Genomic DNA, 22,741 nt, shown 5'->3' on the forward strand with positions numbered 1-22,741 from the left:
CATGGCAGCAATGCATGAATTAGTCCAGCATCTGAGATATATCACAGACACTAGTAATCATATATATCCATGTAATGATTTGCTTTAGATCCAGTCTCCAACTGCTCCATTATCTGACACTTTTCTTTCCATTTCTGCTTTGTATGCCTTTAATCCTTCCTCCTTTTTTCTTTTCAGTTCCTCCAGGCTTTTATCTGGATCTGATATATTTCTTAACTTTCTCTGCTTGAAGCTTTATTTCTAATCTGTAGAATATTTCAGAACCACTCAAAAAAGTGCTACCTATGTATAACTTAGAAACTTCTCTCTCTTGTCTATTGAAAGGCAGCTGTGTTTATAATGGAAAGTAATGAGTTCTTGTGGGCAATGGCAGGGAGCCATGCATGTATGACTATCTTGTTGACAAGAAATTCTTCTCTTAACTGAAAGAAAATCAGCACAATCCAAGGTGACTGAATGTAACTTTTGAAGTCAGAGCATCAAATGGAGGACAGGGAAACTTGCCTGTGCACTCTTCCCACCATACAAAAGACTTAGATTCTTTCAGCCATCTAAGTCTTTTGCCTCCACATGTGAGGAGGAGAGGCTGAAGTGCCACAAGTGAACATCATATCATGAATGGAGCTTACAGTTCTCCTTGCTGCCCACAGATTTCCAGCTCTGAGGTCAGTCTTCCAGACTCAGAGCCGCGGCTGGCTCAGTTCTTTTCATGCTGGCTGTGAGGGTGGATGCAGGGTGCAGGGTGCTCTGAGCTTGGAGTTGAAGCTCTGATGCTAATGCATGTTTCCAAAGTTGGAGCTGGGACTCTGCCTCCAACTCATATTTCTTCCTTTGAACAATGCCACCCATGTAAATTCATAATAACATGTTTAAAAGGTTTTGGAATTGCTTTCCATAGAAACTGGTAAAAATTGTTCTACACCAGGTAATTTAAGCAGGAAGAAGTCATTTAAAGATTTTTAAATGAGCATAGTTGTGTTAATCATAATTTTGTTCCTAGATATTAAGCAACTGGAGGGAAGAACGATACCAGGATGATGTTAAAGCTAGGCAAATGATGCATGAAGCCTTGCAGCTCCGCCTTAATTTGGTAAGAAAAGGGAACATTTAATAGTTTAATGCTGCCCTTCAATTAAAACTCTGAGAAGGAGAGGAATTTGTTACAGTGAAAAGAATAATTTCTTTTCTGAAATTTTATTATTGGAATGTGTTATATATTTGTAAGATTTGTATTCTTCCTTTTCCTCCAAAGAACCCTAAGAAGCTTACATGGTTCTCCTCCAGTCCATTTTAACTTTACAGCAACCCGTACAGGTTAGGCTGGCCAAAGTCAGCCTGTGAGCTCCCGGCCGCTTGGGGACTGGCTCTCCCCAGCCCCACACTAGGCTCTCTCTAGCTCTTCTAAATATTCTTTTAGAGCCTGGAGTTTTGCATCTTTGCAGATACTAAATAATTGGTTCTGGAAATATAGACAATACAGTTTTAATGCTATTGAGAACATGAAATCATAGTAGAGTTGGAAGGGGCCTATGTGGCTCCCCAGCAGACGGCTGCCCAACTGCTGGCTTGATGCAGGAGTCCAGAGTAAAGCAACTCTGACAATGGCTCCCCAGCAGATGGCTGCCCAACTGCCTCTTGAAAGCCTCCTGTGTGTGGGAGAGCCCATGGCCTTCTGAAGTATTGGTTCCATTGCTGTACTGCTCTAACAGCCAGGAAGCTTTTCTTCTGGTTCAGCCAGAATCTGGTTTCTTGTCACTTGAGTCCATTTTCCATGCCCTGCAGTCTGGAATGATTGAGAAGAGGCCCTGACCTTCCTCTGTGTGACAGAGTCTTTCAAGTACATGTTCTTTCTCTCATTCTTGGGGTTTCTTTCAAAGTATGTGTAGATACTTTGGGGGTTCTCCGTGTGGGTGCATGAATGCTGGCAAAGGGATGCACGTGTATGTCTATGCATTTTGCCAGTTGTTCCTTCTTGATTCCCAAGGGATATGCTGTTATTACTAGAATAATGACAATGAACTATGAACTACAGATATGCTATGCTTTCTTCCAAGCAGTTCAGTTGTCCTACTCCCTGAAAGACATGCCTAATTTTGAATATTGTACTGTGTAATTTTTGGGTAGCCCTTCTTTGGTGAATCCTTGGGATGGATATATGAAGGCAGATAATTTTGGAAGCATTCAAAACTTGCTTCTGTGTTTCAAAGGCAACTTTTCTGAGTGGCTCTGAGAATATCACATATTTTAATGAATTATCGCTATAGCTGTGCACATTTTTATCTTTATTCAAAAAAATTCCATGATTCTCTGTGAGGTGGGAGTTGTTGCTGAAACAGGAGAATGTGGAGCCAAAGGATGTTATGCCCCACCATCTATTTGGATTTCTTTTTTCTCTTTCTGTGGTATGGATTGCTGGCCTCTGGGTATTCAAAGACTGCTCTATGTCAATAAAACCCGTTGCTTTTGTCTGTTGTGAACCCTTTGGTTCTCTGCCTACCAGCCTTCTGTCCCACCAGTCAGGCTGAGCAGCTCTCACCACTGATCCTTTGAATTATTTTATATGCTGTGGCACATCTCAGAGACATAGATATAGTAACCATCTGGCCTTGAATTCATAGGTTAGTGACTGAAGTTAAGTAAATCATAAGTGTAGTGACTGTAACTGAGGGGCAGAATTTAGTGGTCGTGCCGTGAATGCTGAAAGATGCAGGTTCAAAGCTATCATTCAATTAAGAAGATCAAGGAATGGGTGATGGGAATGAACTGTGCTGGAGACCCTGAGGATCTGGCAGTCAAATAGACCGTACTGCGTACAATTGTTAATTAGGTAGTTTTAGTAGATAGGTCATTCCTTGGTAGATGGTAGTTTTAGTTTGAAAACATCTGTCTCCCGGATAACAGGCCAAGAAATGATTAGCACAGCATATAATATCTACAGTCAGCATGGCAGTTTAAAATGGAGAAGTCCACAAATAAAATAACTCCTGTAGGCTGGCAGCAAGCCCAGGAAGAAGGTAGGACATTAGATTTCCTGATCTGATCAGCACTTACAGATTGCATTAGATGTTGAAACAAGACTTCCCCAAACACAGGCCTGACAGCCAGCAAACTGTCTATTAGTCATGCTAGATGGCAGATTATATGTGTCCACCAGCAGCTGAATTAGCAGCGATTATTTGCATGTTGAGTATTAATAGCTTAAAGTGCGAAAAAGAATTCTGAAAAGAGGCATGGTACATATTGGAAACAGTATGTAATGCAAATGTTTCACTGCATGGAGTAGTTATAGTTTCATTAACATAGTTACAGGTACAAAAATAGGTTGTAGATATGGGAAAGAAGTAATAGCAATGTACACTATCTACATCTCACTTGTTAGATTGCTATAGGTACATGGATATAATGTTACAGTCTGTAGTATTTGATCTTATGCAGCATGATGAAGGATGCTACTTAACCTGTAACATGGCATTCAGACTGCTGATGTAGGATCCATTAGCACATGCTTTCTCTCTCTGCAAGCAGGAAACTAACATACCAGATACTGGTTCATCACATATTGAAACATGATCTACCCCCTACCCTTTTGTGTGATATCTTTTAGGAAAAATGGGATCACATAATTTCTACCCAGTATAGTGAGGCAATCTCAATGCTGATATAAATATGTATAGTTCAGGTGAAACATGTTTTGTTTTTGCTATTTTGCTGTGACCCTCCTTCAAGGGGATTATTATTTTTAGATGTATATAATTTCCTGTCTCATTTGTCTATTATATACTTGAACTTAACTGGTGCATGCAGTGGCTTTGAGGTAAACTATCCCATTGTGAACCAGTACTTCATCAGCCAGATATCTGTGGTTGATTTGATCAAGTAATGTTAATTTGATAAAGTGAGGAACATTCTGTGCTATGAATTCAAAACATTAAAGCTGAGGGATGTGTTTTGGAAGTCTCCACTAAAATGAATACATTTATTTAGTCATTATTTAATATACATGTGGAGGAAGATGCTCATATGCATTGTTAGTGATATATAATTCTCAGTCCCTGTGCTTTGTATATTAGAGGTAAGCCCTTTGCTTGGAGAACTACTACTAATGCTTCCTTACAAAATTCTTCATCTGTTAATTTTAAAAATTACATATTGCAGCTTAAAGACATATACAATTGACATAACTTTGAGGTAAGTAATGTGGCAAGGACTACATATGAGAGCAACAGCAAGGCTATAATCCTGTATCCTTGCAGACAGAGAAAGCAAAGTGCAGTGAACCTTCCCCAGACTCTAATGTAATCTCCCGCCTCCAGCCTTCACAGCTGTTATGCTAGACATAGTGCAGTGCAGCCAAACTGAAATACAGGGTCCTTCACCTCTCACCTTTTAGCCTGCTTTTATCAAGATTCTTTGTGTGGATTCATTCCTTCTGCTTAGAGAAGTCTATTACAGTGGTTTTCAATCTTTCCACAGCTGGGGACTGGCGAAAACAGGAAAGCCACCTCAGGGACTGCTGAGACAGAAACAAAAAGCACGATACACATAATACAGTATTCTGTGTATTAGTTTCCAAACACAACACCAAACAAGGGAGAATTCTCCAAAATGACCAGAAACCGAGCAACTAAAAATGCCAACAAAAGAACAAAATACTGAAATAGTGCAGCATGGCTCCCAGCTGGCTCCCCTTGAGCTGTCTCTCTCCCCGCCCCGGCCCCCAAGTGACACTGGCGCACCCCTCACAAATGTGATGCCAACCAAGGAAGATGTGATGGAGCACAGCAAGCCCCTTTGTCCGTCTGTGGCAAGCAGGATGCAGCCCCACCATGGGCCACCAGGAAAACTCCCACAGACTGGTGCCAGTTCCTGGACTGGCAGTTGAAAACCACTGGTATATTATTGATGTGTGCTGGAAAGGCAGTAGGTTGCTGGAAGTGTAAACAGAAGTGTAGGTAGGACCTTGGCTTCTAGGTGACTGTCCACCAGCATCATGGCAGCATATTTATGAAGCCTTCATGTAGTGAAGTAACAAGTATTAATAAAGCACAATATAATTAGCATATCTTGTTTACCATTAATTTTTCTCCCCCATGTGGTTCACATTTTAGGTGGGAGGAATGTTTGACACGGTGCAGAGAAGTACACAGTGGACCACAGACTGGGCACTTCTGCTCCTTCAAATCATAACATCTGGAACAGTTGATATGCAAACCAATAAGTATGTCTACACTGTTATGTATAATAGTCTTTACCAGTTTAAATAGCTGTTACTAGTAGGTACAAGACAAAAGATGCCAGCAAATTTTGCACAAATGGGTGTGAGGGGTCTAATGGGTATGTAGTTTCTGTCTTATACATTTCATCTGAAATGAATTCAGAATTCTGACTTAGTGATTCTCTGTGGGTGAAGTGCAAATATGATAGCGGTTTTCCCAAACATGGCCAAAGAAAAATGTGGATTGGCAGTCATAGCTTACTTTTCTTCCTAGTTGGATCAGGGCAAATGTAAGAAAAAAAGCCATGCTGACTGACAGGTTTGAAAACCCATGAAAAGTACCACAATGGAGCAAAACAGCAGCTGGGATGGGATATTTCCACACTGACCCATTTGAGAACTTCAGAAACTGGGCTATCAAACTGGTTGTCTTGCATCAGTAGCAATTGCCTCTATTTCCCACTGGAGGTTTGTCTCATGCTTTTGGATTTTATGCTCATGGATCTTATGACATTTCAAAAGGAAATATTAAAGCATTGGTTAACTGGAAGAACTAATCTGCTTTTCAAAGTATAGCTCATTGCTTTGTTTTTCATTTTATTTTGGCCCTCTCAGTGAATTATTCACAACTGTACTTGACATGTTGAGTGTGTTGATCAATGGAACTTTAGCGTCTGACCTATCAAATGCATCCCAAATGGGGTCTGAAGAGAACAAAAGAGCATACATGAATTTGGTGAAAAAACTCAAAGTAAGTTTCCCATCTAATTTCTGAAATCTGTTTTTTTTCTGAATCTTCTGCCTAATGTTTTCCATTTGTTGTCAAGCAGATGTAATTGAGGAATTTGTGCACTAAGGAAATTTTAAAGAATATAATAGCTTTACAGGATATGAAGGCTTCATACAGAATTAATGAACTGGCTGTTTAAGAGATTGGTAACATTCTCCCATAAGATATGGGTGAAGGTGGGATTGTATGAACCTGTATCTTACTTTCATCCTTTAAGTTTGGTTAGGGCAATAGCAGAGTTGTGTCTGCATTGGGCCAAAGAGTCTAGAATATCAGATCCCAGGCTTTAGAAAGTTAGACTCTTTTTTTGTCCTTGCAAGGAGGGTGGAGAGTAAAGTGAGGAAAAACATAACAAGCAATTTTAAGGCACAGGAAGGCCATGCTGGAAGTCCTGAATGAAATTAGTAGAAGTACAAGGAAGTGATTCATTTGAAACTGTTTGGTCTAGAATTGTGAAACGGTTTTCTATTTTTACATGTGTACTTCTTTTTTTTTGTAGAAAGAACTAGGAGATAAATGTTCAGAAAGTATTGACAAAGTTCGTCAACTCCTACCGTTGCCTAAACAGATGTGTGACATTATTGCTTGTGAACCTATGGGATCACTAATAGATACAAAGGGAAACAAAATTGCTGGATTTGACTCCATAGATAAGAAACAGGCAAGAATAAACACATACCGTGTAAAATATTATGTATCAATGTATTTATGTATTTGACAGTCAAAAGATTGCTTGTGAGCACTTGAATGAGTTCAGTTGTTTTTTCATAAGGCACAAGATTGTGGCAGGTAACACCTTATGCAGGAGAAATTTTGGGGGAGTAGAAGCACATTTAGGAGCCTGTGAAACTGTTCTGGTCGCATCCACTAAAAAGCTGCCATGGCGGCATAATAAAGGATAACTGACTTACTCAAAATACTGAGTACACAACTAAGGTACTGCTTGAGCCCCACCATATTAACAGAGCCTTTCAACCTATAGTTTTCTGCACCAATAGAAATCTATTTCACAGTGAACCTGGTAAGAAAACCTGTTAATTCCAACAGAAGACCAGTTAAAGGTGGGAGATTTACTTTGAACAACTGAAATAATGGTTAAAGAAAACATTATTTATACAATGGTCTGTGGTTACCATCAGTACCAAAGCAATGTTGCAATTTATAAATATATGATTGAGAATTGAATGGGTGGGAGGGGAGAATGGCTGACAGAGACCGTTGTCTATTGTAAATGGGCTTAAATGAGGAGTTCCTTGTTCAGTCCTTAGAATGACCCTTTTTTCTTTTTGTTTCTTCTTTTCCTTTTCTTCTTATATACTCCTTTCCCCCCTCCATCGTATTTTCTGAAAACATCTTTTTTTTCAAAGAAAACTTATTGTTTTAAAAAGAAAAGGTGAGAGAAGGCACATGGAGAATTAGAAGAGAATATATGAGTTTTATTTCTGAATCATTATTTAGCATGGCATGGCAGTTTGGACTTTCCAATATAAAATGTTAAAACAACCATCAATTTTACTTAGTTTTTAAATCAGTACAGTACTTGTTAAGAGATTTTAAAATTTAAGTTATACCATCAGAAACAAGTAAGCTGGGAGCCTGTTTTTGGAATGAAATAAATTCTAGAGATTTCCTGAAACTTGTTGGAAGTGGAATATACCAAGTATTTTTCAAACAACTCTGATGCAGACACTTGGAACAGGAATTGCCATATGTAGCATGCTACTAGTGTCTTGCATGCAGATTGCTAATTAGATTTTGTAGCTTAAGTCTAAAATATGTGTTTGTTTTGTTCTTACATGGTAACAGTTCCCAGAGGGCTAGGTTTGTTAGTCAGTTGCAACAAAAACAATAAGAGTATTGTTAAACACTAGCAGATTTATTGAAGCATATGTTTTAATGGGTTAGAATCCATTCAATAAGATATATGGGTTATCCTCAAAGGGCATTATCCTGGCTCAGAAGCATAAGTCTAGACCCCCCCCCCCCAAAAAAAAAACCCCACCACAAAACTGGCGGGAGCATGAAATGCAAGAAATGGATATTTAGAATTCTGCAACCAGGATGTTGTAGGACTTTTTTCCCTGTCTAAACATGTATAGGATTGTGCCCTGAGGTATTAAGGCAATTATTTTGTTCTGTAATGTACTCCACTCCCTCTTTATACATGCATCTATCTATTTCATAACTGAAATATCACTGAATGAATACCGGAAATCTTATATTACTTTCTTCTGATAGTTATATCTTTCTTCAGATATCTTCTTCTGATAGTTCTGTGTACCCTTGTTTTAACAGTCCATGTTCTATTTATATCATTCTATATTTTATAGTACTGTGGACTGTTAGGATTTCTATAAAGGGTAAAATATGCCAAATTAAAGATGTCACTTTAAATTTTAAAACAGGGGCTTCAAGTCTCAACTAAGCAGAAAGTATCCCCATGGGATTTATTTGAGGGCAGCAAGAATCCTGCTCCACTCTCCTGGGCTTGGTTTGGAACTGTTCGCATTGATAGGAAAGTTATAAAATATGAGGAGCAGCAACACCTCCTCCTTTATCACACACATCCTAAACCCAAGCCACGAAGTTACTACCTCGAACCTTTACCCCTTCCCCCTGAAGAGGAGGAGGAGGAGGAAGAGCCCACTACTCCTGCATCTCAGGAACCAGAAAGAAAGTCAGCAGAGCTGTCAGATCAGGGAAAACCTTCAACAGAGGAAGAAAAGAAAGGGAAAGGCAGGAAACGAAAGACAAAATCAACCTGCAGAACTGATGTAAGTCCCTAAAATGCATGGTATGAAATGGAGAAACCCCTTATATTTCACAGTTGAAAGTTCACTGCTGCTGTTACACAAACGATTCTTACAAAATTATCAAATGAAGTATTAGATTGCAAGTGTCATATGCTCAACAGATCAAATCAGTTAATGATAACTCAGTGTTCTTACATACTACTTGAAAATTGGCTGATATCCAAATATGATATCCATCTCATATTTGGTCATCATCCTTTTCTTCTGCTTTCAACTTTCCCTAGCATTATGTTATTCTTCAGGGATGGAAAACCAAAATATGACTGAAATAGGCTCAGTTTTTACAGGGTGGAAGAAGTGCAGAGGTGAACACCTCATGCCTTCCATAGGATGGTTGCAGTACTCTGAGTTTGGACAATAATGGGCAACTACATTAGCTTGCCCTGTAAGTGAATTTCTTCCCCATTCCCAGTTAAGGAGTCATTTTAATTTGGCTATATAACAGGGCTTTGGTAACATTAAGAATGGGAGTGATCTGACAGGTTATGTATGCAAAGAAAATGTTCTAAAATGAAGCTTTGTGAGACAGCCAAGAAAAGACATCATCATTCCTTTATCTTTGCAGTCTGTGACTATTTTGTATAGTAAACGACAATAGGAATAGATGTAAATTCTTTAATAATTCAGTAGGAAAATTGGCATTATTTATGAGTTAGTAGGGTATAAATGTCAGTAACATTTACCTTTTCCTGTTTTGCCCAAGGATTACCCTCAGAACAATGTATACAGAGTGCCTCCCAATTATTCACCAGTTTCATCTCAAATGATGCATCATCCTCAGTCTGCACTTTGGGGCTACAATGTCATGGGACAAGCCCAACAGCCAAGCTTCTTTGTTCAGAACCAGCCTCTTCCAACGGGTATGTCTGGGTTTTATACAGAAGACATATGCTCAGTTACAGGGACACAGTATTCTTTTCTCGTTCCTATTTTCTTTTGTGCTTCTACATGAGGTAGTAATAAATGAGGTGTCTATAAAAATAAAGGCAATGTGATTGTTAGATGTACTGTGCCACAGTTTCATTGTTTAAAATTGCTCAGTTTCAGTTTTGGTTTTTTACTTTGCTGTTTAAAATTCCCCAGTTTCCATTAAGAACGGGACTTAAATGACCTGATGGATGATGTGTCTGTAAAGCATTAGGTTGCTATAGTATTAGCAGGGGAACCACCTTTTCCCTTCTGTCGTTCAGATAAAATCAGTAAATATAAAAAGAGTTTCACATTCTCTAGAGGGCAGCAAAGTAAGACCTTGGATTTTAGGAAAGCTGCAAAATGCACAAAGATGTTTTACATTCCTTGGGAAATTTAATAGATTCATTTGATTTCAAACCCAAGAAGCTCATATTTCTTTTAAAGTTATATAGAACACTTTTGTATAATTAGTTAAAGTAAACAAATACTTTCCTTTGGCTTTCTGAATATTCAGAGATTTTAAGGCATCACTTTTAAACTGACCTTCTTTCTCCCCACCCCTTATTTTTTCATACAAGCTTGGAATAGATTTTATTCATGATTTTGGCTAGGTATCTATGCCAGTATAATATAGTGCTTAGCTTGTGGAGCACTGAGATTGGGGGGACTTATGAAGGTGACAGGGAAACCTTGGACAATCATTACCTCTCAGCATAACTTACTTTGCATGGTTTTTGTAAAAAATAAAATGGACTGGAGGAGAATCACATATTGTGCCCTGAGCATTCCAAGAAAAGGAAGGAACATATTTTAAAAATAATGTACTATAACAATTAGACTTGTAATATTTAGAAATATGAGTAGGTGAGTTCCCCTTTCCTTTCTGAATAGCCAGGTGGTCCAAATTAACTGTACCTGTCCATTTGAAGGAAAAATTTAAATTATATGTAAATGTTATTTAATTCATATATTTGTTTCTTGCCTTCCATCCCAAAGAAAATCTGAGGTTGCTGACAATAATTAACAATTTAATATATTTTGGGTGTTTTATAAAAAAATACTGATATACTGAGAGCCAGTGTGGTGTAGTGGTTAAGAGCATGGAACTGGAACTCAGATGATCTGGGATCTAGTCCCCGCTCAGCCATGGAGCCAACTGGGTGACTTTGGGCCAGTCACAGGCTCTCAGCCCAACCTACCTCACAGGGTTGTTGTTGTGGGGATAAGATGGAGGAGGAGAATGATGTAAGCTGCCTTGAGCCCTTTGTAGGAAAAAGGCAGGATATAAACCCAAAAATAAATAAATAAATAAATAAATAAGAATAAAATTTATTTATTTATTTATTTATTTATTAAAACATTTCTATGCCGCCCCTTGCCAAGGCCTCAGGGCGGCTTACAACATTGAATACAAAATACATTAAAACAATGACAATTAAAATATATACAGTAAAATAAAATAAGCCGCCCTGGCCGAAAGTCAAGACGGGAAGTCACCAGTGCATGAGTCACTGTTGCGAGGCTGTCGTACTCCAGATAGGGGCGCAGCTGATGAATCAGCCGAAGCTGGAGGAAAGCGCTCCTCGCCGCTGTTGTCACCTGAGCTTCAAGTGAAAGCTCCGGGTCGAGGAGCACTCCCAAGCTGCGGACCTTGTCCCTAGGAGGGAGTGCAACCCCATTCAGGACAAGGTTCAGGTCACCTTCTCCGAAGCCCGAACCGCCAACCAACAGGACCTCCGTCTTGTCTGGATTGAGCTTCAGTTTATTGGCCCTCATCCAGCCCATTACCTCGGCCAGGCACCGGTTCAGTACAGCCACTGCCTCACCTGGATTGGTGGAAAACGAGAGGTAGAGCTGGGTATCATCAGCGTACTGGTGATTCCGCAGCCCACACCTCCTGATGACCTCTCCCAGCGGTTTCATGTAGATGTTAAACAGCAAGGGGGACAAAATGGACCCCTGCGGTACTCCATGGCATAGCTGCCATGGTGCAGAGCCATAGTCCCCCAGCACCACCTTCTGGAATCGGCCATTGAGATAGGAGCGGAACCACTGCAAAGCAGTGCCTCCGACCCCCAATCCCGCAAGCCTATCCAGAAGGATACCATGGTCGATGGTATCGAAAGCCGCCGAGAGGTCCAGGAGAACCAACAGGGACGCACTCCCCCTGTCCTTCTCCCTGCACAGGTCATCGTACAGGGCGACCAAGGCAGACAACCAGCCAAAGCTGAATGGCTAGCTTTATGCCTGGCCAGTGATATCACATCTTGACTGAGCTCTGTATCTATACACTTTGTTCATTCATGAACTAAAAAAATGGAACAGAACTGAGGTGAGATGGCACCTCTGAGATGGCATATCTGGAGTTCAAATATCTGGAAGAGCCTGAGGCTGCAGCTGGATTAATCACGTGAATTAATGCTGTACCAAAGGGTGTCTTGTGGTGTTTCTAGAGTTAATTGAAAGTCCCTGGGAATGGGAAGGTGGCCTGTGCTGTCTGGATTTCACCTGATGTTGGGCTGACCAAGGTCTTACCTGGCTAGCATCAATATAGCTGTTAGATATATTCAGGGCTAAACTTCATCCAACACTATTTTTGATCTGATCATGGTTTTGGAGCATATTGTTTTGCTTTCCTTGAAGCGATAGCTTTATTCATTTATTTAACTTATTTTCCACTAAATCGGCCCAAGGGTCCTCTATGCAGATTGCAATCCGTTAACGGCTGTCTGACAATCAATTTCTGCTATACAATAACACTGAAAATCTAATGCAGGAGTGTAGAACCTCAGGCCCAGGAATCCAGTCTGGGCCTCCTGAGGTCCCAGTCCAGATTGTCATGTTTTCCCAGAATGCCATGCCTTACCCCCTTCTCCATCTCCATGCCATCGCCCCAACCGATAATTAGTAGTTTCCCAGGTTTGGTTCTGTTTTGTCCTGTTCAGAAAGGCTTAAACACCTCTCCGAAATCTTGGTGACCAACAGTAAGAACTTTAAGCTAAAATAAGTCTGTATTTTGGGCCCATCCCTTTTTTGCCTTTGGCTGCACCCCGTTTGGCTCCTGAAAGCCGCTCCAAATGGAAGTCGGCTCTCAGGGTGAAAGTGGTTTTGCACCCGGATCAAGCTGGCTATTTTTCTCCAAAGGTCTGAGAAAATATTTTATATTGTATTTTTTGGATTTTTAATGTTTATATGTGTTGTAATTCATTTTATAATTGCCTTTATTTATTGTTTGTAAGCCGCCCCGAGGCTTCGGCGAATGGGGCGGCATAAAAATGTTTTAATAAATAAATAAATAAATAAAATATTTGATTTTTTGTTCACAGGTGGCTCCAGGTTGGATCCCACAGGCACCTTTGTCCCAAGCAACACGAAGCAAGTGTTGTCTAACATGCTACAAAGGCGCTCCGGCACCATGATGCAGCCCCCGCCTGTGCATGCAATTACCTCACAGCAGCAGCAGCAACAGCAGCACCTGCTCCAGATGAAACTGCTCCAGCAGCAACAGCAGCGGCTTCTAAGGCAGCAAGCCCAGGCAAGGCCTTTCCAACAGCTTCGTCTCACATTTTGCAAGTCCACAGATTCCATTCAGCTCCTACCCATTTAAGAATGTGTGGAGTGCAAAACAAAGAGCGAGCCCAAATTAAACTTAGTTTATATATTCAGCACCTGGGCTGGCAAATATATTTCTCTGCCGAATACAAGGGACAGCATGGTGTCTCCTGCCATTTCTCAAACAGAACCTGATTGAAATGGCAGTTGAATCTCCTACCCTGGCAAGGGGCCAGAATCTTCTGTTGCACTTGGAAGCAGAAAACTACTTTGGTATTGGCCTGAGAATATCCCAAGCCCCACAGGAACCCATCAGGTTCTAATGTACCCTGGGGGCAGACTCTTGTCTGGGGAAAGGAGGGGAAAGGAGCTAGACTGAACCATCAATAGACCCTGATCTGAACAGGATATGCTCCTTACCAATGGTTTCACTCTGGCTACTGAAGCTTGAGAAACTCTAAATCTTAAAAATGCTTCTGAAATATTGAATATGTGCTTGTTCCCTATTTCCTATTATTATTTGGTTTTATTATCTGTTTTTACCTGTTTTAAACCTTTCTTTTTCTGATTTTATGATAGTTTATTGTACTTTTATATGTTTTTATGGACTATTAAACTGTCCAGAGAGCTTTGTCTGTGGGGTGGTATAGAAATAAAACAAACAAACTATAAATATGACCAGACTCAGATAGTACTGAAGCTGATGTTCAAATAATTTGGCCACCTAATGAGAAGGAAGGACTCATTGGAGAAGACCCTGATGCTGGGAATGATTGACGGCAAAAGGAGGAGGATACAGCAGAGGATGAGGTGGCTGGAAGGAGTCACTGATGTGGTAGGCGGGGGATGGTGGTCTCTGGGGGGCAGTGGAGGACAGGAGAGTCTGGCATACTGTGGTCCATGGGGTCTCAGAGAATCGGGCACGACTGGCTCCAGTCATAACGGCTTCTTGGAACATCTTTCTGGGAACTTCTGCTGAACTTGTTTCATTTCCATGTGGCAGTCTGAATGCTGTTGTGACCAAACATTTGTTTCTGTGGAGTTTGAATTTAGCAGCCCCACTACACACAGATGCACACACAAGCCTACAAAACCGATGATGATGATGATGATGATGATGATGATGGTGATGGTGATGATTCTATACCACCCAATAGCCAAAGGGTCATATATGGTATTTGTCCTGTGAGGAAGATAGCATTTCTACAGAGTTGCTCTGGATCAGGAAAATGGCAAAGGAAGGATTTGATTCCTGCCTCTCAAACCATTTTCCAGAACGCACAAGCAAAGACAGTGCAGCCAAGAAGTAGCATTTTTGCCAAAACAGTATTTAGTCATCTCGATCACAGAGACTCACACAGAGCAGCAGAGACATGGTGCCCATAATGATGTCCACATACTGAGTAAATTGATGGTTTAGAGAGGAAACCCTGGAAGGCAGAGTATGTTTTTTCCTACTCCAAAACCTTGAAAATCCTATTCTAACCTGTATTTGCTTAGTTAGCTTTTTAAATTTATTTATATACTTCTTTCTGACATTGAGTCATGAGTCTCATTTCGTTTATTAGGCCACAATCATTTTTAAGCCTCTTTTTAAACAACTTTTGAAATCTTTCTTGCTGGGCTTTGTCTTTTAATCCTTTATATTATTCAGGAAAAAAAAAGTGCATTATGTTATGTAAAAGTGGTTTCTTTTCCTCTGTGTAATTCTACCCAAGGGATGAGTTATAGGCTAATTTTATAGTTTTTGAAATGAATGTGGGTACTGTGAAGATAATTTTTAAAAATCTTCCAGTAAATTTAGTAGACACTGGAATGAGCTATTATTCATGTAAACAGTTAAAAGAAAGATAACGTTTATGACTGTCAATTGTGTAAAGAACCTCCTTGTCCATAAATCTTTTAAAAGCCATAGCCCCTTGTCTCCCTGCACAACCCCTTGACAAGCAGATAATTTATTACAGGGTTTTATGCACTGTAGACATATTAATGGCATGGGCTGCAGTGTGAGTGTGTTATTGGCACGCAGACCAGGAGGTATAAGCCAGTTTGTCATCCGGCGTTGCCACAAACCTGGCTGCCAAGCAGACAGGGGTGGATGGAGCAGACGGTGAAGGTGCAACATGACAATGCTGAGCGGCCGGCCCATTCTGTGGCTTGTTCCTATCCAAGCAAAGCTGGAAGGAGCTGTGATGTGTCTAAGTGAGGGAGTGGATATGCTCCTTGTTATATCAGCAGCTGCTGTATGCAGGATGAGTGAAAAAGTAGTTAGGAGAATTGGAATGTCTGCAATGGAATGGTATAATGTGAGCCTTAAAACATGAGCTACTGTAGAAAGGCTTTCCTGAAAAGAAAAAATGAATACACTCCCTTCAATTGCACAAGTTTGTAGGAAAGCCCATTGGCCTTTATTTCTTGTTTAGTACAGGACAGTGGCTACATTTTCTATTTGTTGGGAGCTGGGTTCCCACCTTCCATCCTTTCAAACAACAGACAGTTCTTTGGTGAAAAGTACTTTATTTCCAATGCACAGACAGCAAACTAATAGACAAGAGAGGAGTGATAGCCTCTGTGGAAGGGTTAGCCATATCTATGCAAGCCCTCTAATTGGCTAGCCCTTCTCTCCCGACCCTGTGTCAGGGGGTCAGAGACTGGATCAGACTCCTCTTGTGCCTCTGCCATGCCCCCTCCTTGCACTTCCAAACCCTGTCAGTTCCCAAGATCAGCTTGAACACCTGGAGATGTACCAGTCTCAGTCTCTTATCATTATGTGCAATATGGCCCTGCTGCAACCTAAAATCTTGACTCTATGGACCATTTAAAAGTATGTCCTGTATTTGTAAGCTCCTATTGTATAAGGGACTGCAGGTGGCACAGTGGTTTAAACCGCTGTGCTGCTGGGCTGGTTGATCAAAAGGTCGCTGGTTCGAATCTGCACAATGGAGTGAGTTCCCGTTGCTCTGTCCCAGCTCCTGCCAACCTTGCAGTTCGAAAGCATGCAAATACAAGTAGATAAAAGGTACCACTTGGGTGGGCAGGTAACAGCATTCCGTGCACTTCAGTGTTTAGTCATGCTGGCCACATGACCACGGAGACTGTCTGCGGACAAACGCTGGCTCCCTTGGCTAGGAAATGGAGATGAGCACCGCCCCCTAGAGTCAGGCATGACTGGCCTTAATGTCAAGGGGAAACCTTTACCTTTTTATTGTATAAGTGGAGTTTTTATCATTTGTAACTGTTTTTACAGGGTCCAACAATAGATCAGGCTGCTATTTTCGCTCAACAAGTTCGGCCTTCATCTCAGCTTCCCCAGTATCCTGGGATACAGCAGGCACAGGTACAGAGTTTCTCTTAAAATTGGGAAAGGTGATGGTAGACGTCTCAACTATGGCCTAGCCTTTTTCTTGCATTAATACGTAGCCTAAAGGGCTAGAAAATTGCCAATGCCTGAGTTTGATTTTGATCTACACTGCACTGCCTGATTTTTGTGAAGAAAACTATAATTGACATGAAAACATATACATGAAGACATTGTATATGGATGCCACTTGGGTCTAACAAAGAATACAGTTAAAACATAGTGATTTGAGTGCAATTTCAAAGATCAGCTTCACTGAAAATGGTAGAGTATCCATTTGGTCATTATTGAATTTTAATAATTTTTTTAAACAGGATGTTGATTGTTGTTCTTTAAAGGTATGGAAATTAAAAGTGTCTTGGAATATTTTCCAAACAGACCATACCTCATGGCTATACGATGTATGGCACTCAGATGTCCTTGCAGTCTCAACCGGCTGGTGGTATAGTCCTTTCACCTACCTACAATCCCAGGGCGTATCAAGCAGCTCATTCAAATCCAGCCCTAATGGAAAGGCTAAGGCAGATGCAACAGCAGCCAAGTGGGTACATTCATCAGCAAGCAGCTGCCTATCTTCAACCTTTAACAGGCAATCAACGGTAAGATGTGATATATTCTTGTCAGATCACTGTGCTATGTTGATTCTATGTTATCCTTATCGAAAGAGCTGCAAAACATGGTTTTTTCAGAAGTGTTGTCTCTATGAGATTACAGTTTTTGTATCTCCAGGAAGGAGGGACAAGCAGATTACCATCTGGATGGCTGAACAAACTTTCTATACTGCAATTTTCAACAATTTTCAATCTTTGAGGTTTGATGAGGCTCTGAATATAGCCATAGCTGTGTTCTCAATGCATGTTCCTGCATTGATTTTCCCTTACCTATCTTTTCTGTAGCTGCTTATTCTCCATTAGAATTTTAGCTGTCTTGCTCAAATTGCAAGGAATTGGGCCAAGGTGAGTGCTTTGAAAATCCATACCTATTGCAAACATTCCTCGGTACCCACCCAACATTGCAGCTTCTAGAACACACTTTAGTTAAAATTACTGTTGTATCATTTCCAGGCCATTTAAAGAGTGTGTGTGTGTGTGTGTGTGTGTGTGTGTGTAAGACAGAGAGAGACAGAGGTTAGATGATATATTATGTTTTTATATCACATGAAAACTTCTGCTAGTTAAATTTCTTAATTGAATCATCCCTTAGAATCCATTTGTTTCATATAAAGAGAGTATATATTTGTGTCCTTTCTAAGCAAAATATTTCAAAATGTGTGACTCCACAGAGCATCTTTACAAAATTATAATAACCATTAAAAGCCTGTATATAAACTTTCCATACTTCCTTGAAAGCAACCCTGAGCCAGTAGGGCCAGATGTGGGAGCAGTTTTTGGCTATCTTTACACTACAGATGTTTCACTTCTGTGTTGATGAAAGTAGTCTTGTTCCTTAGATGAGTCTCAAAATGCCAAGACTAAGGCAATGAATTAATACTGAACAATGATGGCATACACGATGGCATTGTTGCAAGGATGAAAACATAGATGGTGTTGGATATTTTCCCTCCCTTTATTTATCAGAGTATGGTCAAATGTTTAAAGATGTTGATGCTGCTCAAGAACTAAAGCATCCTATGGTGTCACATGTTAGTCCATAGACTATTTAAAAATGCATCATAGTCATATTTGTCATACTTACTGATATAATTCCTGAAGAATTTATTACAGCTGGGTTCACTACTCTTATCTATACATACAAAGTTTGCAATCTGTCCAGCTTTATAATTCCATCTGGACATGATCTTCCATCAAATAAAGCACACATGGAGTTGTTTTACAGAACACTAAGAAAATTGCCAGTGTTTTGGTGGGGATGATGGATGGGAATGGCATCTGGTCTCCAGTCCCTAATCTAAGTAACCAGTAGGCATGGTTTTGGTTTTTACAAAGGAGTCTATGTGCACAGCCCTAGTTGTTGCACTGGGACAGAGAACTCATGTGAAAGACTTGCATGTGCACTCAGTTCTTCACCAGTCAAGGATACACATGCAGAAGCCTTAGCACATGTTTAGCTCCTAAATTGGCTGGGATAATACGTTGTAGGAAAAAAAGGCATGCATTCTTCAAAGATTAACCCACCAAAACCAGAGAGGCTGATTATAGGTGAAAACAAAGCAGAGTCCAAAGCTGTGGGATAATATTGCCTAGGGGTCAGAAACGAAGTGGGAGAATGACTCATAGAATTCTGTGATGTCAGTGATTTGTTTATTATAAATGCATACTTCAGGTAAGCTATCAGATGACTGTACACATGGGCAGACGGCCAATACAGAAATCAAATAGGCTACATAATGGTAAGTAGGAGATAGAGAAGTTAAATTCTTGCTGCCAAAACAAGACCAGGAGCAGATTGTGATAGCGACCATGAACGATTAATATAAAAAAATCAGAACAAAGCTGAAAAAAAGCAATCACAGAAGCAAAGTGCCAAAATAAAACTTAAATGACATTCCAGAGGAATTTAAAGTCCAGCTAAAGAACAGATTTGCACTACTGAACCCAACTGACTGCAAAACAAAAGAACTGTGGATTGAAACCAGAGATCTTATTAGGGAAGAATGCAAACAGACAATTCCTGTATGGATAAAAAAGCCCAGATGGATGACAGAAAAGAACAGCAGAAGAAGCAAAATCTGGGACCATTTTCAGTAAGACCCAGGAAATCAAAGGGGAATTCAGACTTAATTTGGTAAACCTGAAGAATTAATAGGGGTGTATACTATCTGACCAGAATATACATAAATAAATAAAAGATGGAAACAATATACAGAAGAATTATGCAGAAGAGATAAAAAGACGTCAGATGCCTTCCAAAAGCATCCCATGATGAAGAACATGGAATTTTAGAAAGTAAAGGGAAAACTGCTCTAAAAGCGCTCAGAAGAACCCAGAATAGATTGCGTACTAATAGCACTTTTCCAAGTTGTAGAGAACATAGCAGTCCAAAGCCTAACAAGTATATGCCAACAAGTATGAAAAACAAAGCAATAGTCCACAGATTGGAAACATTTAATATACATTCCAGATACCAAGGACTGCAGCAACTATGGGGCCATTGCATTGATCTCCCATGCAAGCAAAATCATGCTGAGGGTGTCCAGTAAAGAATTTCAACCTGTAGAGCAAGAAATCCTGATGTTCAAGCTAAATTCCAAAAAGGAAGAAACATCTGAGGTTGTATCACAAATATATTTTGGCTACTGGAGTGCACCAGTGAATTTCAGAAGATCAATCTGTGCTTTACAGACTTCACCAAAACTTTTGACACTGTGGATCACAAGAAGCTATGGATGGTCCAGAAGAAATGGGTGTGCTTCAGCACCTGATTGTCCTGATGCAGAATGTGTATGACAGACCAGAAGCTAATGTTAGGTTAGAATATGGAGAAACAGAATAGATTTCTGTAGGAAAAGGTGTCAGACAAGCATGTATTTTATCCCCTATCTGTCAATCTGCATGCAAAACAGGAAAGCTGGATTAGGATTAGAGGGAGGGGTGAAAATTGGGGGAAAATTGGGGGAAGATAAGTCAGTAGTTATTAATCTAATCAATAATAATGCAGATGCTACCATTTTACTGCCAGAAAGCAGCAATGAAATGAGATGACTCCTGCTGAAGGTAAAATAAGAAAATGAAAAAGCAGGATTGCAGCTGAATGTCAAGAAAGTGTCATGAATATAGAAAATTGCACCACTTTAAAGTTTACAATGAATACACTGCAATTGTGAAAGATTTGCATATGTTGGCTCAGTCATCAGTTCAATGGTTTGAAGAAGACTGAGACTTGGAATGTCAGCAATAAATATTAGTTATCCTAGGCACTTTCAGTTGCTTAGAATAGCAAGTATAATGTTGACAGAACACTCTAGTGATTTTCTCTTTTTTTCTTCATGAGCTCCACCTTACTACATACATACAGGGAAATATATTGCAATATAATCTAGATGTAGAAACACAAATGTTAGTGGAATATAACTTCCGTATTGCAGATTGTATGTAGCCCATCATATGCTGCTTCTGTCAAAGTCTCTTGATATTAATAGGATTTACATAAAACAGTGTCTTTATAATAAACAAACCATAACCTAAAGAGCTGATAATTTGGGACAACTTTTTCTTTGATTTATACCTAGGCTTTCAACCAAAAACATGGCACTTGTAGGTTGAACAATAATAAAGCCAGGATTAAAATGAAACCTTGAGGTGCCACCCTATGAGACATCCAGTGCAGAGCAGGAGCAGCTGCAAAGGTGTATTCACCCCGCTGCCCTCCTGCACTGCATTTTTGCTACACAGGCTTCTTCATCTGTTCAGCTTGGGCATCTCAGAAGGGGGAAAGGAGGAGACTGGAACAGCTTTAGGGTGCCTCATAACCTGGCCATTCCCCCACTCTGCTCTCCCCTCTTTCCTCCTTTCTAAGGTTGCTTTCCTGATCTTGGAGGGCAGCCATGCTTACTGGGAAAGGGCTTTGCTCAGATTCCCAGCTCCAAAGTTGGAGTGCATGTCTTTAACCTCAGTTCTGTGAATCCAGACTATCTGGTCCCACAGGTACTATCTTGCAGCCACAGGATCATGCTCTTAGTTAAAAGAACAATAAAAACAAATAGTTTCAAGTGTGCCTGCATCCTGTAGTTCAGTGGATAAGCTTCACTTTGCATTTGCTCATTTTGCCTGTCTAAACTCAGTTGCTGATATCCTGGGATTTTAACATGTCTAGAAAAAAGAACTTAGAGGTACTCATTTTGTTTTCACAGCTATACATTTTGCATATTTTATTCTTTCACCTCAGATTGAGTCACCAGCCTTTGCAACAGAATCCCTTAGTTGGGGGGCCCCTGGATGCTCTACCAGCCACAGCTTCGCACCCAAACCTTAATGCAGTTCAAATGCCTCAGGAACAGATGAGACAGAGACAACAGCAAATCCGACAACAGCGACTCCTTCAGGTTTGGGTACTGTTTTGTTTTGATGGTGTGTGAGAGTGTGTGTGTGTGTGTGTGTGAGAGAGAGAGAGAGAAAAGCAGGGCTTATGGGCAAGGCATCCTCAATGCCTGCCTCCCTGAAGGGAGACTGGCTTCCTACTGCCATGGTCACCAGCTGGCATCACTCATAATCCTCATCACTGGTAGCATTCAACTGCATGGCAAGCCAGGGAGCCAATGCCCAGCAGACTATGCCATCCACTGCCCTTCTTCCCATGTTGTTCTTTACAAATTGCCCCAGCAGGGGGGCCCTGATCTGGGTTGGTAACCCAGCAATAACAGACCTTGTCTGGGACTCTGAATTGCTGAAGAGAGAGCATGCCTCTTCCCAGTCTTCTGTTGGCCCTTGGGGAATGGACATAGATCTGATCCAATATGTCATTCTGAGGAACTATTAAAGACAATATTTCCATCTCCAGTGTCCTATGCTCCAGACTTGCTCTGTACCCCTAGTCCATGCCCTGGTATTGTATTGTAGCCAGCCTCACAGCCACTTTGGCAATGTTTTCCCAGTTGCAGCAGCAGCAGCAGCAGCAAAGTCAGCAGCAGGCCATCAGTCTCCAAGCAATGCAGCCTCAACAACCTTTGGTAAGAAGCCACATTAAGCACAAACCTTGTAGTGAGCAATCTCCTGTTGAACTGTATGGTGAAACAGCGGACTCGATAGCATGGCCTGCCACTCTCATTCTTCTTTGGGCTCTTGGAGCGCAAAGGTGGGGTTGATGTAAGAGGTCATTCTCAGTTTAAAGATTAAAAATTGCTATTTAAGTTAACCTTGTCTTTCTGTCTTGTGCAAACCAGGACACAGTGCTTACTGGAAGCCATGCAGATTAGATGTGCCAATGTAGTGAAAATTAGTAGAGGTGAATGGGTACTATCTGAAATATTATGGGACTTGTCTTTCCTAGATTCATGGTGTTTGACGCTCTTTGATATTTTCATTAGAGTAGGAGTACAGTCATCTCCGTTCTATCAGTTTCTGCAGTTCAATTCTTACATGAAGACTCCCCCTAGTGGAGACTTCTCTGGGGAGTTCACAGGAGTTGCACACTTAAAATGTATA

General features: G+C 40.6%; 1 protein-coding gene across 1 annotated transcript in view; it reads left to right on the forward strand.

The window, feature by feature from the left end:
• The window catches only part of MED12L (mediator complex subunit 12L), a 204,382-nt gene that overhangs the window by 171,002 nt on the left and 10,639 nt on the right, over positions 1-22,741 (forward strand). The window contains exons 32-43 of the mRNA XM_044432963.1: positions 1,001-1,090; positions 5,109-5,218; positions 5,831-5,966; positions 6,505-6,666; positions 8,411-8,779; positions 9,522-9,678; positions 13,057-13,282; positions 14,705-14,724; positions 16,543-16,619; positions 17,019-17,239; positions 21,486-21,642; positions 22,192-22,266. Coding sequence (XP_044288898.1) covers positions 1,001-1,090; positions 5,109-5,218; positions 5,831-5,966; positions 6,505-6,666; positions 8,411-8,779; positions 9,522-9,678; positions 13,057-13,282; positions 14,705-14,724; positions 16,543-16,619; positions 17,019-17,239; positions 21,486-21,642; positions 22,192-22,266 — 1,800 coding nt within the window. The remainder of the gene's footprint in view (positions 1-1,000; positions 1,091-5,108; positions 5,219-5,830; positions 5,967-6,504; positions 6,667-8,410; positions 8,780-9,521; positions 9,679-13,056; positions 13,283-14,704; positions 14,725-16,542; positions 16,620-17,018; positions 17,240-21,485; positions 21,643-22,191; positions 22,267-22,741) is intronic.

Source organism: Varanus komodoensis, unplaced genomic scaffold (assembly GCF_004798865.1).
Source record: "Varanus komodoensis strain SLA01 unplaced genomic scaffold, ASM479886v1 scaffold25, whole genome shotgun sequence".
NCBI classification, from domain to species: Eukaryota; Metazoa; Chordata; class Lepidosauria; order Squamata; family Varanidae; genus Varanus; species Varanus komodoensis.